Here is a 19532-nt window from a genome sequence, read left to right on the forward strand (position 1 = left end):
CCCAAACTCATGCCACTGGTTGACCAAACAGATAGTCCTGTCCCAAACTCATGCCACTGGTTGACCAAACAGATAGTCCTGTCCCAAACTCATGCCACTGGTTGACCAAACAGATAGTCCTGTCCCAAACTCATGCCACTGGTTGACCAAACAGATAGTCCTGTCCCAAACTCATACCACTGGTTGAGCAAATATCGTAGTATTGGATGCTCAAACATATAATCATCATAAGCAATGGGTGACCAGATGGAGAGGAAGTCTCTTAAATAGCAGGATGCATACACGTCAACATTGTCTTAAATACTTCCGTCCACTCTCTCACAGGAAAACCATCACTACGGTCTCCTTCTCTCCTGATGGCAAATACGTGGTCACGGGCGAGGTAAGTACTCAATTGCTCAGTATATCTGTGCTTTGTGGTTACATCACATGATCTAATAGGAAGTCAGGAGCTCTGGAGCAGTATCTCATACTTCGATAAAGCTGATGTAGGCGGCTGTATGAAAATAAAGTTCTTTATCTTGCACCTTCAGGCCTGAAATCTGAAATCTCTGTGAGCAATGACTAACCATCAGTGTAATTTGTCTCTTGTCACAGTGGAGTCAAGTACAGACAAATGTGACGACTATTGCTTTCCTTCCTCAATTTTGCAGCACTAACATTTGGATTAGGAGGGATTTATTGCTTTGACTGCAATATATAAATCATGCAGAAGCATGCAAGTTATGTCCAGATTGTAATAAAACACAGACACAAAGTATTACAACCTTCAGAATAAAACTAAATGATTGAAACAAAAGATAACAGTATTAAAACATTTAAAAGTATTTAAAAAAGTATTAAAAATGACTTATTATCAGAAATATTAGCGGGAAATAATGCAGAATGCAAGCTGATTTTGTCTATCTCGATTTGATTGGATCATTTGGTCAACTGGATTGATAATACCAGTTATTATTATTATTTTTCCCTTTATGTGCAGATTTAGTTATGTCATCTGAGTAGAAAAAGGTGGTAGAAATAGTGTTTCTAGCTAGAGTGTTAAAAGGTTCCCTATTATGCTGAAATATCAGGGAATTTCAAAAATATAATTTCCAAGGCCTTTAAACATTTATTTAATCAAATCATTTTGTAGTTCTGCTCAGTTCTGAAGCAGTTTTTTGGGGGGGCTAAAAATCTCTTTGTGAGTGCAATCTCTATAAAATTATTATTTTACTATTATATATAATAAAATGAGTGTATTATTTTTTAAACATTTATTTAATCAAATCATGAAAATGTATATAGTCATTATACATTTTTGTAGTTCTGCTCAGTTCTGAAGCAGTTTTTTTGGGGGGCTAAAAATCTCTTTGTGAGTGCAATCTCTATAAAATTATTATTTTACTATTATATATAATAAAATGAGTGTATTATTTGAATGAGGAATGCTTGTTATCCATTATTTAAAAAAAATAAAAAATTTCTTAAAGGGTCACCCAAAAATGAAAATTCTGTCATATTCACTTTCATGTTGTTCCAAACCTGTATGGCTGACTTTCTTCTGTGCAACACGCACACAAAAATATATATTTTGAGGAATGTCGTTAACCAAACAGCGTGCCAACCTGCACACAGACTGTGTCTGCTGGCATAAAAAGGTGAAAGCGAGAGTGCCAAGAAAGGGCAAGGAAGAGAGCATGTAGGGAGGAAGAGACAGAAACAGTCTAGAGTCTGCATTTGTCTGCTCACTGTGGTTCGACCACTGACCCCCACATTCTCACTGTGAAGCCCCAGCAGCACTGAAAGCTGTTTAGATGTTGGCAGCACAGTCCTGTATTAAAGCAGGATGTTGTGTAAGATTAATCGGAATGAATCTTCATTCATTCCTTTTTGTTTGCGGTGATCTGACATGATCCGTCTTGATTGGAGTTGCGTAACATGGGATTGAACTGACCTGTCTCAACATCTATGTTAACGTGTTGCACAAACAAGCATTGCACAAAATGGAAAGGTGCTCTTGAATACATGCTTGCTATACATCAAAATATAAATCCAAGTTTCCCACAGTCAGAGAAAATATGAAAATATCAGGGGATATTCAAAATTGTGTTTTTCAGGCCAGGGAAAGTCAAGGACATTTCTATAATATATAACATATACACATTTTTTATTTGTTTTTTATTTATTTAATTATTTCATTTTTTGAAATAACTCTCTTATGCTCACCAAGGCTGCATTTATTTGATAAAAAACACAGTAAAAAATGTAATATAATATTGTGAAGTATTATACAATTTAAAATAACTGTTTAAATATATTTTAAAATTAAATTTCTTTGAGTGAATTTTCAGCAGCCGTTACGCAAATCTCCAGTGTCATCTGATCCTTCAAAAAATATTATAAAATGATGATTTGATGCTCAAGAAACATTTCTCATTATTGTCAATGTTGAAAACAGTTGTGCTGCTTCATATTGTCGTGAAAACTTGGCTACATTTTTTTCAGGATTTTTGGATGAAAAGAAAATTTAAAAGAATAGCATTATATGTTAAGTAAAAGAAAATATTTTGTAAAATTATAAGTATCTTTATTGTCACCTTTGATCGGCCACTTTTGATTAATGTATCCTCGATGAATAAATGTATCAATTCGTTAAAACAAATCTTAATGATGCCAAACTTTTGGAAGGTAGTATGTATATATTTATATATGCTGGTTGTATGTTTCTAAATAAATATTCTAAATCTGGTAGATATTGCTCTTGTGTGGAGATTGTCTGAACTAAAGCATGTTGACAGCCCTCATAATCTCTCTCTCTCTCTCTCTCTCTCTAGAGCGGTCATATGCCGGCGGTGCGTGTCTGGGATGTGGCGGAGAGGACACAGGTGGCGGAGTTACATGAACATAAATACGGCGTGGCGTGTGTGGCTTTCTCCCCCAACAGTAAATACATCGTCAGTGTGGGTTACCAACATGACATGATCGTTAACGTCTGGGCCTGGAAGGTGACTAGCAATATTCGTACTGTCATGAAAAATGGTTTTCATTTAGTTTGCTTTTCCTGAAGGAAATAGCAGTGTTTGCAGTGCATCAAAGTAATGGTGTTAACACAAGGCAACACTATATTTGTAGTGTAAAGAATATGCGTTATATTTTATACAGTATATGCTTATAGCTGAAGAATGAAAAGAAGAGTAATTTAAAGGAATAGTTCAGCCAGGAATGAAAACTGTCCTCACCCTCAGGCCGTCCAAGATGTAGATGAGTTTGTTTCTTCATCAGAACAGATTTGGAGAAATGTAGCATTCCATCACTTGCCCACCAATGGATCCTCTGCAGTGAATGGGTGCCGTCAGAATAAGAGGCCAAACAGCTGATAAAAACATCACAATATTCCACACAGCCTCATCAGTTAACTTCTAGTAAAGCGAAAAGCTGTGTATTTGTAATTGTATTTGTAAACAAATCCGCCAAATTGTTCTCTATCCATAATATTGCTTTCTCCAGTGAAAAAGTCATCTTGTCTGAATCAGGAGAGAAATCTGCACAGACCAACCACCGTTTACATGCAAAAACAGTCCTAAACATATATGTTGGTGGACTTTGATGTGAGTGGACAACTGGGGATGGACTTTTTCACTGGAGGAAGCATTATTATGGATTATGGACTGGCATTTTGGTTTAAAGTTTACTTGCCTAGATTTGTTTCTTACAAACATGCAGCTTTTTCGCTTCACAAGACGTTAATTGATGGACTGGAGTGGTGTGAATTACGTGTGGATTATTGTGATGTTTTTATTAGCTGTTTGGACACTCATTCTGATGGCACCCATTCACTGCAGAGGATCCATTGGTGAGCAACTGATGTAATCCTAAATTTTTCCAAATCTGTTCTGACAAAAAACCAAACTCATCTACATCTTGAATGGCCTCAGGGTGAGTAAATGTTAAGCAAATAAATTTTTTTTGGTGAACTATTCCTTTAATGTAGTTCCATTTTGCATACTCTGTGTTTACCATGATTTTACGCTTTTGATTGTTGCACTTTAATCAACCAATAGCCTAAAAAACAGATCCGTAAATCATAGCATTAAAATTTTAGAGACTGAATATTTGTCTTTTTGTCCTTTCAGAAAAATGTTGTGGTTGCCGCCAACAAGGTGTCCAGTAAAGTGACGGCTGTGTCTTTCTCAGATGACAGCTCCTACTTTGTTACAGCCGGAAATAGACATGTGAAGTTCTGGTATCTTGACCACACCAAGTCATCCAAGGTAGACGTTGCTAATGTGGCAAACTATCTCTAACTCTCACTTAGCTGTCACCACAGACGTCAAACCTGACCACAGTTGAAAATGTCACGTCACATGAATTCCCAGCCCATTCATACAGTACTGAATATTATCCTGGTCCTAGATGAAAGTCTCATAAATGTCATCTCTCACAGATGAATGCTACAGTACCATTATTGGGCCGCTCTGGTCTCCTTGGAGAGCTGCGGAATAATTTCTTCAGCGATGTCGCCTGTGGAAAGGGCCGGAAGGCAAACAGCACCTTCTGCATCACTTCCTCTGGGCTGCTCTGTGAGTTCAATGACAAAAGAATGCTGGACAAGTGGGTGGAGCTCAGGGTGAGTGACAAGGACACTGATTGGTTGATTGTGTAGTCTGTCACAAATATGCATGAATGTGTAGGTGCCATAGAGTTCAATAGTTTGATTCAAAAAGTAAAAATGGCATTCATAATGGATTTTTAGACGATTTTAGCTCCTATTTTATTCTAAATATAAAAAAATAAAAAAGCTTATTAAAGATCCACATTTCAAAATAGTTACTGTTTTAATGGATATAAGTTTTTGTAGTGAACACTAGATATGAACACTAGATAACATTAGCTACACTGAAAAAATTATTTTAAACATTTTCACCCAGAAATTGCTAGTAAATTTTAAAAAATAATTACAAAGAAATGGCAAGTAACATTGAATTAAACATGACATTTAGATTTTCTTGTAAAACATACTCCAGTATTTTTTGTTTTATTTACAACTTTGAAACAAAATCAGTTTAGCTGTCTAACTATTTACCTATATTTGGATAATATAGGATGTTGAATCCATTAGGGCATAAAAAAAAAACTGAATTTATATGAAAATACTATTTTTGCAGGCTGGTTTAGTTCTGAACAATTTTTTAAAATGTCAATGGAAAATTAATGGGGAAAATAATTCTGAGAGGTCACTCTTGAGCTCTATTCCTTTAACATGTTTATGAAAATAATATGCATGAAAATAAAGCTGGTTTAGACTTGGAGTTAAACTTAAAAGCTCAATTGTCACATTTTTACTCCCTAATTTGTAGTTGAGCTTTGTTTAGGCTTTCTTGTCTGTGTGTTTTATCCATGCTAAGCTGTTTTTTTCCTTTTCTGATATTAAAGCCCCTGTAACGGAGGGTGTTTCTAAGCTCTCAGCTGTGTTAAGCGAGAGTGGAGTGTGTTAATTACTAATGCTGCTATTACTGTGGTCTAATATTAGTCTGTTCTGCTTTTCCTCGTAGTCTGTCACAAATATGCATGAATGTGTAGGTGCCATATTGTTCAATAGTTTGATTCAAAAAGTAAAAATGGCATTCAGAATGGATTTTTAGACGATTTTAGCTCCTATTTTATTCTAAATATAAAAAAATAAAAAAACGTATTAAAGATCCACATTTCAAAATAGTTACTGTTTTAATGGATATAAGTTTTTGTAGTGAACACTAGATATGAACACTAGATAACATTAGCTACACTGAAAAAATTATTTTAAACATTTTCACCCAGAAATTGCTAGTAAATTTTAAAAAATAATTACAAAGAAATGGCAAGTAACATTGAATTAAACATGACATTTTGATTTTCTTGTAAAACATACTCCAGTATTTTTTGTTTTATTTACAACTTTGAAACAAAATCAGTTTAGCTGTCTAACTATTTACCTATATTTGGATAATATAGGATGTTGAATCCATTAGGGCATAAAAAAAAACTGAATTTATATGAAAATACTATTTTTGCAGGCTGGTTTAGTTCTGAACAATTTTTTAAAATGTCAATGGAAAATGAATGGGGAAAATAATTCTGAGAGGTCACTCTTGAGCTCTATTCCTTTAACATGTTTATGAAAGTAATATGCATGAAAATAAAGCTGGTTTAGACTTGGAGTTAAACTTAAAAGCTCAATTGTCACATTTTTACTCCCTAATTTGTAGTTGAGCTTTGTTTAGGCTTTCTTGTCTGTGTGTTTTATCCATGCTAAGCTGTTTTTTTCCTTTTCTGATATTAAAGCCCCTGTAACGGAGGGTGTTTCTAAGCTCTCAGCTGTGTTAAGCGAGAGTGGAGTGTGTTAATTACTAATGCTGCTATTACTGTGGTCTAATATTAGTCTGTTCTGCTTTTCCTCTCACACTGTCCAGAAAAATGACAGTTTCGCAGTAAGTTTCACATCAGGGCTGCGGACTCAGCTGTCACGTCTCATTGTAAAACTCACTGAACGACATGTCATGGTGCTGCTGTCAGTCATGCTCACCTGTACACTGGATGTTTGACCTCATTACCTTCACTTGCCAGTTATCACTCTAATCTCAGACAAAGCATCAGGACACAGAATCATCACCCACAAAACTTGTTTAATTTTTAAAAACCCATAATTTCCTGCATTCACTGCATACACCGCCCCTTTTGTGTGTTTGTGTTAAAAAAATATATTATTATTATATTCATTTTAATTGATTTTTTTGTATTTTTACATTGCATTGTTTTAAATTTTTTAATTATGTATTTAATTATTAATTATTAGTATTAATTATTTAATTGCATACACTGTCCCTTTTGTGTGTTTTAAAAAAATTATTATTATTATTATATTATTTGTTATATTGCATTGTTTTAATTGCTTTATGTATTTAATTATTTTAATTATTATTTAATAGTGTTAATTATTTAATTGCATTTTAAAAGGTATTTAATAATATTTTAGTTATGTATTTAATTATTTTAATTTATTATTGGTATGAAGCATTCAATTGTATTTTGAAAGGGTACTGAATAATATTTATTTTTATTTTTAAGGTAAATTTAACATAAATCACCCAATATATTAATATCCCAACATTATATTTTATAATTTAATTCAGTGCATTATTTGTATTTACTGAAACATCAGATCAGTAATGTCTATTTAAAGAAAGGATTTTGAATCTCACAAAAGAGAAGAAGAAATTTGTATTTCGTAAGACCTTTAGAAAACCGTGAGAACTAGGCAGCCGTGTTGTGAACTTGAACACATGATTTAGAGCTGATATGAGATGTTGATTTGACTCCTTACAAACGGTCAAAGTGGGTCACGGTTAGAGCAGGTGGGCGCTGCACAATTCTGCTTTTGTGGGACCCTTGTGCCCACTGCACAGAGAAAACAAGACAGAGTCAGAAGAGTGCCAGAAAGAAAGGGATACAGAAAGAATGGTCAAGAATACAAAAGCCCCTCTGTCTAACAGTTTATCAACTAAAAGAGCCCTAGTATCATTGTACAGCTTGATTATCTAAAAATGAACTTTGGTCTCTTGGCATAAAGCTTATTTAGCAAATAGTCCCCCCTAGGGATGTTCATTTTAACCGGTTAACTGACTGTAATTTTGACCGATTAATACAATCAGTTTAACGGTTTAAAAAGTCATTTAATTATTTATTTTTTTAGTAATTTATCAAAATATTTAAAAAAAGTTTGCTGCATGGTTAAAATATGCTACGTGTATAAAAAGTGTTTTTTAGGGGGGGAAAAAAACAAGTCATGTATAAGTCGCATTTTTTATTTCATTCAGAAATAGGCCTAATGCCGACGCAAAATGTTTACGAACATTATAATAAACACTGTAAACATAGCTAGGCTATTTTAGTTCCCCCTCACAAATCCTTTCAATTAACAGTATTTAGAAAAGAACAAGAATTTAAAATATAAGAAACTATAGCAATATAAACGACAAGCCAAAACGAATTCATTTAAGCTAAAACGAAACTGAAACCAACGTTGGGTCTCTCATTCCACACAAAATCAAATGTTTTCTTATCAAATCGTTTTCGCGGTAGTCTACTGTGATAACACTTAACAGCACAGATTTTACTACATATTTTTTTTACTAAATAGTTTTTTTCCCCATATGTTTGACTGACACTATTTTATTATGATAATGAACAGGCTGCATTGTCAAGGTAGTGAGTGTGCGCATTAATAATACGCCGGCGCAATCACTTGAATTTTTTCCAACGGTAGAAGAAACTACTCCTTTTAGTCCTAAAGATAATTGGAATTGTAAAAGGTTTGTCTTTATTTGTGTACATTCACAATAAAAACAAATCTTTGTGCTTTTGTAAAATAAACCTAAAGAAAAATAGGATGTCGCTTTCTGCCGTCTGTTTCCTTTCGCGCAGCACAAAAATGAACCAAAACTCTGCATACTAGGCTACTTGTTGCACAGTTTTTTTTTTCATTTTCTTAATTTACTATTTAAGTAAAAATATGTTTCTCGTATAGCCCTATTTATTCGTTATATAGACCAGTGTTTCCCAACCTTTTTTTAGTACGGCACCCTTTGGAAATTTTAAGAAACTTGTGGCACCCTACAAAATTAATTTTGTCACAATATTTGAATTTCTAACTTCGATATGATCATTTGAAAAGTATAGATATTCGGTACAACAGGGAAGAACTGCAGAATATAATGTCATACAGATATTTTTAATATGATTAAAAAATTGTGTCCATCAATGGTGGCAATCAGTAGGCTAATTTCTAATGTTCTGTTGTTTGCTGCTTTCTGTGCATGTAAAATGAATCCCCGGAAAACAAATGTTATTATTTTTTAATGGGTCACAGACACTTATCCTTTCTAATTTAATTTAATTCAATTTTAATATATAAAAATCTTGTCGGTTAACGGTTAACAATCGGTTAACGAGCGTCGGTTAGGAAAAATAACCGAAATTAACATCCCTAGTCCCCCCTGTCCTTATCTCACTAAATTAAATTAGATATTTCAGTGAAGGAGGCTCTTAGATTTCAATATTAGATTTTTCTCATTAGGAACATCTAACAGCCAATGGAAAAACACACAAATGAGCTCTTATCTTCTCACTTTGAACCTACATGTACTCAGGCACTAATACATTTCTTTTTTCACATTTCATCTCTTTATTGCCACCTGTTTCATATTATTTTTATGTTTTATATCTCATCTGATTTTATTTGCGGTTTGTGCATTGTGCATTATTCGGCCTGTGTATGGAGCGTGGAGGTGAGAAACAAGACATACATTTTAAACATTAACTGAAATAAAGTAAAATAAAAAATATTTTATTTCAGCTATTTGCCAAGGCAACATGTCAAATAAGATAAGGTGGTGACGGAAAGAGAGAGCTGATCAGTTGGATGCTAAAAAATAAAAGAACTAAATATAAAAAAACAGTTCAGACATAGGTGTTTACTTTTACCTACAAAACTAATTTCATGCATTTCAAGTAGAATAAAAGTTTAGGATTATGAGAAAATTCAGTCAAGTGTATTCAGACTTCTGGCTGGTGCATATGGTAACATGTTTTGTCCTTTCATTGTGTCGTGTGTTGACATTTTGCCTGCTGGAATAATGTGAGGCAGGTCTTTTGTATTTGAGCCTCATGTTTTTTTGTTTTTTTTTGTGAGGCCTGATGTGAACTCATACAAGGTTATTGTATTAATGAAAACCCACCTGCTGTAGGTTTCAGTCTTCAGTCTTATGTACCAGACACATTTTATTTTTTATTTTTTTTCTATTGTGACAGGCTACATATTTTTAAAAAACCTGTGGGATTTGTCGACATACATCATATACCTACTGTATTTTCAGGTTGTGTCGTGGGCTGTATGCGCATATCGGATCACATGATTCATGAATATGACTTCCCTTTTGGTTTGTTGTGTCTGTCTTTAGTTGTCTGACATTTTGTGACCTCATCAAAGTTCCTGAAATATGTCTATAATTACAGGTCAGGGTTATTATAATTAACTAAATCCATAACAAACTTTAACTTTAGAAATAGTTCAATTAAAAAAAAAACATATTTTTGTTTAACTTGAAGTGAAATAATTAAAACTAAATCAGCTAAAACTAATAAATTTAAATTATTTATAAAACATTATTTATATAGACACGTTAAACTAAACCAATAAAAATAACAAAAACAAAATATTAAAACTAATATGTAATATTGTAACATATTTAAAATGGAATTCAAAATATTAACAAAAACTATAAGACCGTATCAGTGATACTAAAATAATACTGGTACAGGCCTAAATATTTAATCAATGATAAACTGAATTATTGTGAATATAGTGTCAGCTAAAGCTTCAGTTGTGAAGGTATATTCAAAATATGCCTAAAATATCTTATTACTTTTACAACGTTGTTAAATAATAAAAATAATAAAGACACATTTTCATTAAAAATCTGTCCTATCCAATGCTAGAATGTACTGTATCAGCCTTGTGTGTCACTTAGATGGATATATTCTCTGTTTGTATAAAGAGGATGTGTGATTAACGCCCAGTGCGTAAGACCGCTCCTTCTTGTTTACTTGATAATGACCTAATGGAGTTTAAATGTCACATTAGAGTAAATACACCTGTATTTGTTTGTATGAATGAGTTTGTGTGATGTAACGCCGTGTATTTTGTCAGGTTGAATCACTTCTCATTCTTTGTCCTGCAGGTGTACCCAGAGACGAGGGATGGAGAGCCACGTTTGTCTCCCGGATCGTTCCTCAGCTGTTCTTCTGACAATACTATCCGTTTATGGAACACAGACGCCCAGAACACCATCAGCCGAAACGTCATCAGCAATGTGAGTTTTGGAAACTCAAGACTTGAAATTAATCCAGTCTTGTCTTTGAGGTGTTCTGATTTTGTTTTGTTTTTTTATTGCAAAAAATACTACTGTTTGAAGGTTTGGGGTCAGTAGGTTTTTTTTTTTCTTACAAAAAATTTAAAAGTGACATTAAAGACATTTATAATGTTACAAAAGATTTCGGTTTCAAGTAAATGCTGTTCTTTTGAACTTCCCATTCATCAAAAAATCCAGAAAAAAATGCATCACGATTTCTACAAAATATTAAGCAGCAGCTATTTTCAATATTAATAATTATGAGAAATGTTTCTTGAGCAGCAAGAAAATCAGCATATTAGAATGATTTCTGATAGGGGTGTTCCGATTGATCGGTTACCGATCACTATCGGCCGATAATCACGTTGGGATGTTTGATCGGCGGTCTCTAAAAAGGCCAATCTCAAAAAACTGATCTCAAGCTGATGACGCTGCCGTGAGAAGTTTGGCATGACATGCAGCGGCACCGTCTCAGTCTCTGTCCAGCGCGGCTGAAATAATTATAATGCTATATTTCTTCATTAAATAACTTCTAAAGTAATTTGAAAACCTTGTGTGAGACGTAACTTCACAAACAGCGTGAGTGAATCACCACGCTCTCTCTCTCTTTCTCTCTCAAAATACGCAAATAGCTTCAAATCACCACACATCGCGTCTGTCTATAAGCGAGCTGCACAGTTGACACAGGAAGTGTCACTTGCACAATCGAGGCAGTGTCACATCGTCACTAAAGTTTATAAATTGCATTTCTTTTTAATTCTTGCCAGTGTTTAACCATTCAGCGTTTGCACACTCTCCTGGAGACCGTGCCTCATGCACACTCGCAGCGCACACACATAACACCAGGTTCACATTACTCAGTTTGCAGTGTATGTGCGTATTTTTTCTGTGCCCATGTTAACAGATTAAAGCGTTCACTGCACACGGTTGCTGTCCGGCAGCGCGTCTGCAGCAGTGCAGAGATCTTTCCGCACCGAGAATTAAATATGAACATGGATTGACACGAAAATGTAGCAATTACACCATAAATGCATATTATTAAAGTCTACTGTGTTTCACAGTAAACATATGGCTTTTTGGCTAGGTTTAAAGGGAAAGAGCACTTTTAGATAAACAAGGCAATAATAGATGCCACTCGTGGAGGTAGAAAAACTAAAAATAAAATGAAATTCAGGCTATAAATATGTCTAAAATGAATAAATGTCTAAAAATCCTGATTGGAGTATCACTATATATAGTTATAAATGATAAAACGAAAGCTTTAAAAAGATCGGTATCGGTGATCGGTATCAGCAGATACTGCTTTCTGTGAGCGGCGATCAGTGATCGGCCTCAAAAATCCTGATCGGAGCACCCCTAATTTCTGAAGGATCATGTGACACTGAAGACTGGAGTAATGATGCTGAAAATTCAGCTTTGCATCACAGAAATAAATTACATTTTAAAATATATTGAAATTGAAAATGTTACTTTAAATTATAATAACATGTATGTATTTTTGATCAAATAAAGCCTTGGTGAGCATAGGAGACTTATCTCAAAATCAAACTTTTCAATGGTAGTGTATTTTCTGTGAAAAACGATCATCATACTTGGGGTGCTACTGTGAACTGATACATATTTCTTCCATAAACCGCATATTTTCATTAAAAAAAGTCAGCTACTGTACTATCAGCAACTCTAGCTTCAAAAGGCATTTATACATTTAATCCACATGTCAAACATTCACATATTGGACACTTTATTATTCCCAAACCTCTATTTAGTTCTGATTTGATAGATTTACAGGTGCCATTTGCTTTGATATTTATCTAACATAACAATATTCATGCATTTTAAGTAACTTTAAGTATATGTACCTGTAAAAATGTAATGAACAAGTCACAAATGATCATTTTTTTGTCACCAAAGGACCTCCAGAAGGTTATTTATATGGACAGCAACACCTCCTCCCTGCTGGACACAGAATGCACAATCTCCAGTAACTCTGAGAAGGTCGACCCACAGACCTCAGACAACCGGACAGGCATTAGGACCATCTGCATGAGCCCAGACGGGCTGCACCTGGCATCAGGGGACCGCAATGGAACACTGAGGTCTGTTTTTCACATGTCTGCTTAACACTTCTTCACTAATTGATTTGAGTTAATTGATCCTCTGAGGGTTTTAATGGAAAGGACAATGTTTTTGTGTACTGGGTATCACATGCATGTTACACCCTCTATGAAACTGTGTATATAATGAATTATAAAAGTATTCTCAATGATTTTATACTATATTCTACTTCAGAAAATGTAAAAAATGTTTTAGCCAATCAGACCCACACTGAACGTCTGTTGTTTTCAGAATCCATGATTTGGAGAGCATGGAGGAAATTCTGGATGTTCAGGCCCACGACTCTGAGATCTTGTGTCTCGAGTACTCCAAACCTGAGACCGGTGAGTGCTGAGTAGGGTTGGGAACCGATAACTGGTATTCTGTTTTTTGAAAAGAACCGGAACCGTGAGCAATTTCTAAGTTTCGGTTCTGTGAGCAGCCTTGCGCCGGCGTTTCCCATAATGGATGTCACAAACCAAATAACAGAAACGCCGCCCTGCCTCTTTAATTACTGAGCACATTGCTTCCCATGACGCGCACTCCACAGACGCGCCGCGTCCTTAACTGCTGAACACATCGTTTTTCACGACTGTACGCGCACTCGAGTCTTTGATAAATGTGCACATTGTTTTGTCTGAGCGCGCACTCCACAGACGCGCCGCATCTTTTAACTGCTGAACACATCGTTTTTCACGACTGTACGCGCACTCGAGTCTTTGATAAATGTGCACATTGTTTTGTCTGACTGTACACGTACCGGCAGCACGCAGATCTTGCCGCCACTAAATTACATTATATTTGTCCCATATTGTCATTAATATACATACTGACTTCAACTTGAACCACTAAATATATAAACTGCTATTGTTATGTAAGTATGAGGGTTAGATTATTTAGTGTACAGGTCATTTTAAGAGTGATAAACAAAGTGATAGAAAATATTTTCATGCATTTTAAATGTTTAAAAATGTGGAAACCACTCATTGCATCACACCAACTCCTGACTGCATTATTATTTGTAAAATAGGGGCTTTATGCAGTGTGTGTATACATGGTTATAAGTATAATATTTCATTAATTTAGGGAAATGAACAAGTGTCCCCCTCAAGGGACTATTTGGCCAACCAGCTTATTCCTGCTTGAAAATGTTGTTGATAGTGTAAAAAACATCAACTTTGAAGCACATGCATTACTCAACATTACTTACTACCTTCCAGCAACACTACATTCAATTAAGGTAAAATAGTAAAAAAAAAAAAAAATTGTTCACTTAAATGGAACCGGAATCGTTAGGCAAAACTGGAACCGGAATCGGAAAATTTCTAACGATACCCAACCCTAGTGCTGAGTGTTTTTTTTATAGGTCTGTAGCTAATTAAATCCTGCACTGAGGTGCCGCTTAATGCCCCAGTAAAAAGGAAGTGCTGATCCAGCTCAGATGCTCAGCGGATGCTCTGTAACCTTGGAGTCGCCACTTCACACATATGCCACCAGCAGTGTTTACAGCTAGTGTTTCCAGTGTAAACTTCACAGCTCAACCTGGTTCAACTTAAAACTGAAGTCATGTTTTCAATCTTAAAATACCCTCTCAATGTTCAATGTCCCCGCTTAAAATACAGAGACAACAGTTAGTCATTTGTTGAGTTGATCTTTCTTTAAAAAGTTGAAATATGACATTGAAATGTTTGTTTGAACATCCTGACCATCCCGACATAGAAGCATTGACTTAATAATGGACTTAGTTTTGGTTCACTACCTGTTTGACTGACCAATGGCAGAAGTGCGGAAATGTTGCTTTAAGCACTATCACTAACATCTGTGACATGCTGTCAATTACCAAAGAAAATGATTCTTGTGCTTCAGGTTGTAGAAACATCAAAAAACACGCATCAGTATGCAAGCGAACAGCATTGTGTGTAAACATTTAAAATATGCAGTTATCAATGCCACCATTTTTGTGGTAATCGACAGCATGCCACAGATGCTGCTGATAGAGCTTCAGTTGTAAATAACCCAGAAAGTTATTTTTCAGAGGAATTGAAAAGAAATAAAAGAGCCTTGGGTATCCATTTAAGAGAGCAGATGTGACACGGTTAGAGGATAGTGACATACCAGTAATAGTTGACCAAACAGTAGTTGATCCAAAATAAAAGATAATATACTTTGGAAACTGTCAGTGTTCGCAAAAAAGTGTAGCAGTACCATTGTATAAATAGAATACCACGGTATTATCATTGTGATAATGTTCCAGAACAATCATGCTCAAGTGTTTTCTGGGTAGTTGCTAGGATGCTACTTAATTATATATGGCTTAAGTCCAGTGTAATTTTAGAATTATTTATATACTTTTATAAACAAAAAAAATATTTGTTTATTAATATTTTAAAATGTTCAGTTTTATTTTAATTTTAGTTTGTTTTAGCGATTTTGTTATATTAGTTTTTATTTAATCTATTTAGCTATTTAATTTATTTTTATTTCAGGTAGTTGCCAAGGTGATATTTAAAATTTTTGTTTAAAGTTTTCATCTAATATATATATATTTTTTTATTATTTAAAATTTTTAAATTTTGATTATTTTATTTTTAGATAAGTTTATTTCAATAAAGAAAACTATTATTTTTAATCATTTTACTTTTAGTTAACAATAACAACAATGCTTTGGTCCCTTCTTCAGTCTAAATCCATGGGATTTTTTCCCTATTACGTTGGAAATGCCCCCAACCACCACTAACTAGCATAGTGTAATTCTCTCCAGTTTTCGAAAGCTCTTGAGACTCTATGCAGGGCTGGGGGTTTAGAGCAGGCGTATTGAGAGTCATTATCTTCCCCTGTTAAGTGCAGTTCAGTGTGAAGTTGTGCTGAGCATGTGTTGCCTTAGCTGGTGGTTTATATCAGGCTCAAGGCCAGACACTGAATACAGCTCGATGAGAAACAGAACATCTGCTAGAACACACATAGAGGTACACAATCTCGCCGCCTTGCTTGCTTTCCTCTCCTGCTCTTTCGTGACACTGTGATAGGGTTCTCTCAGTTTAACGGACCATTGATCCCACCCACTGTAACAGGCCAAAAAATGGCTTATCTACCATAATCTGCATGGTATTTAGACATTTTCTGCACTGCATTGTTTGGAATGGATGTAAAAAAGGGTCAATTCTCAAAGAATCCTAGCATACTTATAAACTTGCTCATTTGGTTTTGCTGTACCTGTTCAACATGCACTTAAAAAAACAATTGATCCATTCTAAACGGATCTGTAATCCTCACGAGCTGCATTTTGATTAGTTTTTGCAGTGAAGAACATCACATGATCATTTGTGAGTCTGCTCTGCAGCCGGTAGAATATTAAGTTTTCAGATGAGAATCTCTTGATAGAGATGAATGCTCATTTCAACACGATCTGGCTCATTTCTTCTGCTTAGCGTTGCAGAAACATATCATGTTCTGTTCTCACACTGTTCTCACTTTCTTCACTGTGTGAAGTCACACATGAACACAGTGTGTTAGTGAATCAGCTAGTGGTGTGGAAAGTGTGAGAACAAAACCAGGAGCCGCTTTCAACGGCTCACAGGATATTGAACTTTTAAACACTATTTCAGAAATGCGGTTTGGCTGGTATATCCTTACAGAAATGTACCGAGGGGCTGCCGGTAATGGTATCAGATGATAATATCATGAAATATGTTAGTAAAATGATTTTTTAAATGTCTCTAAGTTCACCAAGGCTATATTTATTTGATCAAAATACAGTAAAAACAGTAATATTCTGAAATATTGCAATTTAAAATAACGGTTTTCATTTTAATGTATTTTCAAATGTAATTTATTCCTGTGATGCAAAGCTGAATTTTCAGCATCATTACTCCAGTCTTCAGTGTGAGTGTTTACTATTGTCATTTTGCATTATTGACACACTATTTTCCTAATTAATGCTGTACAGTTGCTTTGACACAATCTGTATTGTTAAAAGCGCTATATAAATAAAGGTGACTTGACTGGACTTCAGTGTCACATGATCCTTCAGAAATCATTCTAATATGCTGATTTGCTGCTCAGGAAATTATCAATGTTCATAGATTCAGGATTTTTTGACACATAGAAAATTTAATTTATGTTAAATATGTGTGTGTTAGGGCTGAAACTGTTGGCCACCGCCAGCAGAGACAGACTGATCCATGTTCTGGATGCGGATCAGGAATACAGCCTCCTGCAAACACTGGATGAACACTCTTCCTCTATCACTGCAGTCCGATTTGCTGGTGAGATCTTAACAGTTTTATTTAACAACAAATGCTGGAAATGTTCATGTGCGATGTCTTTGTTTCTGTTTCAGCTAACGATGGGAAAGTCAGAATGATCAGTTGCGGTGCTGATAAGAGCATCTATTTCCGCACGGCACAGAAGGTGAGATCACTTTTTGTCACATTTAGATGTTTATTATTTACCATAACCTATGATGTTTTCATTGGACATCTTTAAAATGGAAAGAGTGGCATTTCTTTCATTGAGTGAAACAGAGTCCTGAGTCAGAGCTGTCAGATTCTTCAGGCCTCAAGGAACCGTTGCCAGGGATTCAAAGAACACCTGATTTAAATAGACACACAAGCACTTAACACCCGTCTGTAAGTGAGATACCAGCGGCCAGTGATTAAGTGTGAGACACAAACAAGCACTTCTGACGTCCTAAATGAATCCTGAGATATCAACTTTGAAGTCTTTGAGTTTGTTTCTGAATGAACATTAAGAATTAGGAATAAAAATAAAGATCTGTTGAGATTAATCCACAAAACATTACATATAATTAAATATTGTCCAGTTAGAATTAACATATATGTCTGAGAAGTATAGTTATACAAATTATCCATTGATATGGTGGTATTGAAATTGTAATCGATTCCTACATGTTTTAATAATTAGTTATTTTCTTTGTTTTCCTCTGAACGTCTGCATTTTCCTATTGTACTCTTTTCTTACACTGTAATCTGCTTCTCAAAACCCTTAATCCAAACATAAAACCAGATTAAGGTGGACAATTGATTTATTAGTGGAATAAACTAATGGAGCAGATAGTGATCAGATGTGACGTCTTGAGGAGCTGTAAATGTGACCCAGGACCAGGGATCATTAACAGACTGCTTGTAAATCCACTATATCATGCTTAAAGATTATTTCCATTCTCATTCTAGAGAAAAAGGCTCTAGGAAGAATAATGAACTTTTTTTTGTGTATATAAATTATTACGAATTATGATATATATATATATATATATATATATATTTTTTTTTATTTTATTTTTTTTTATTATTTAAAGAAAAAATTGCTTAAAGTAGTGTTTATATGAGTTATTCTTTGCACTGAACTAATCATTAAACATGCCAAAACAGACAGAGGAGGGAACAGCATTCACACGTGCTCATCACATAGTGAGGAAGACTACTCTGTATGACATGGATGTGGACCCCACACAGAAATATGCTGTTATTGGATGTCAGGATCGCAGCATCAGGTTTGTTTTCTTGTTTTTTTGCAATATAGTTGTTATTAAAAGTAGTAGGAGTAGTAGTAGTCATATTATTATAATTAGTATTATTATTATCCTGTCCTTTTGTGCATCTGCTACAGTTGAGCCTGTCCTACACCACTCCCTCTTCAAATCCTGGAGCAGTTCACCTGCCCAACAGCATTGTACAGCCGGTCACAGCTGTTTGTTTGAACACATCTGAAACCCCAGACCAGATTGAGCTTAGTATGGTTCTTGTTCCCAGCCAGACCAAAAACTTAACAGAAGATAAACTCCACTCGCATACAGAGCCAAGAAAAAAGGATACCTCCGAGGCTGAGTGCCCTCCCATGAGCCAGTGCAGCCTAAGTGTGCGTCAGTCTTCCTCAGGATCTCAAGACTCAGGTTTGCTAGGACATCAGCCTTCCCTCGTTGCATCTTCTGTTCTGCTCCGGCTTGGACTGTCTAAACACTTCTTTAACAAAGGGCTCTTGCCTCTCTCATCCTCCACCTCCACCATCACATCTTTCATCTCTTCTTCACCCTCTCCACCCATTAACTATTACCACCTGCAGGGTGCTTTAGGGATACGGTCCTGCAACAGTATTCTTATGATTAATAATTTCCCTCTGGTTTTAATGTTAGGGTTAGGGTTGTTCTTGGTTAATTGGGATGTTGTTCTAGGAACAACAAATGGTGTTAATCCGTGTTATTCTGTAAATCTTTTCTGCTGAGTACCACTGCACTAAATAATTTCCCATGCCTTATAGTGCTCAGCTTTACTTTTCATTGTATGCTCAGTCACAGTTGTATGTTTTTGTTGCTCAGCTCATTTTAAGACACAGTATGAATCTAACAGCTTGATTTCTCCTCTGCAGACACATCTCTCAGTGTGGATTCTTGTAGGCTGGTTGCCAATGAATTGCAGAGCAGTTTTAAAAGAGCCTCCCAGCTCTACAAAATGGTAGGTTATCATTTGGCCACATATACATGTAATTGTAGAG

General features: G+C 35.1%; 1 protein-coding gene across 1 annotated transcript in view; it reads left to right on the forward strand.

The window, feature by feature from the left end:
- The window catches only part of LOC107589667 (mitogen-activated protein kinase-binding protein 1-like), a 52046-nt gene that overhangs the window by 30970 nt on the left and 1544 nt on the right, over positions 1-19532 (forward strand). Inside the window, exons 4-16 of the mRNA XM_016278169.1 lie at positions 325-382; positions 2817-2987; positions 4116-4253; positions 4427-4609; positions 9168-9305; positions 10758-10889; positions 12840-13024; positions 13275-13366; positions 17162-17287; positions 17362-17432; positions 18413-18538; positions 18651-19104; positions 19407-19492. Of these exons, the coding sequence (XP_016133655.1) occupies positions 325-382; positions 2817-2987; positions 4116-4253; positions 4427-4609; positions 9168-9305; positions 10758-10889; positions 12840-13024; positions 13275-13366; positions 17162-17287; positions 17362-17432; positions 18413-18538; positions 18651-19104; positions 19407-19492 (1960 nt within the window). The remainder of the gene's footprint in view (positions 1-324; positions 383-2816; positions 2988-4115; positions 4254-4426; positions 4610-9167; positions 9306-10757; positions 10890-12839; positions 13025-13274; positions 13367-17161; positions 17288-17361; positions 17433-18412; positions 18539-18650; positions 19105-19406; positions 19493-19532) is intronic.

Source organism: Sinocyclocheilus grahami, unplaced genomic scaffold, assembly GCF_001515645.1.
Source record: "Sinocyclocheilus grahami isolate Dianchi unplaced genomic scaffold, SAMN03320097.WGS_v1.1 scaffold118.1, whole genome shotgun sequence".
In the NCBI taxonomy this organism is placed as follows: Eukaryota; Metazoa; Chordata; class Actinopteri; order Cypriniformes; family Cyprinidae; genus Sinocyclocheilus; species Sinocyclocheilus grahami.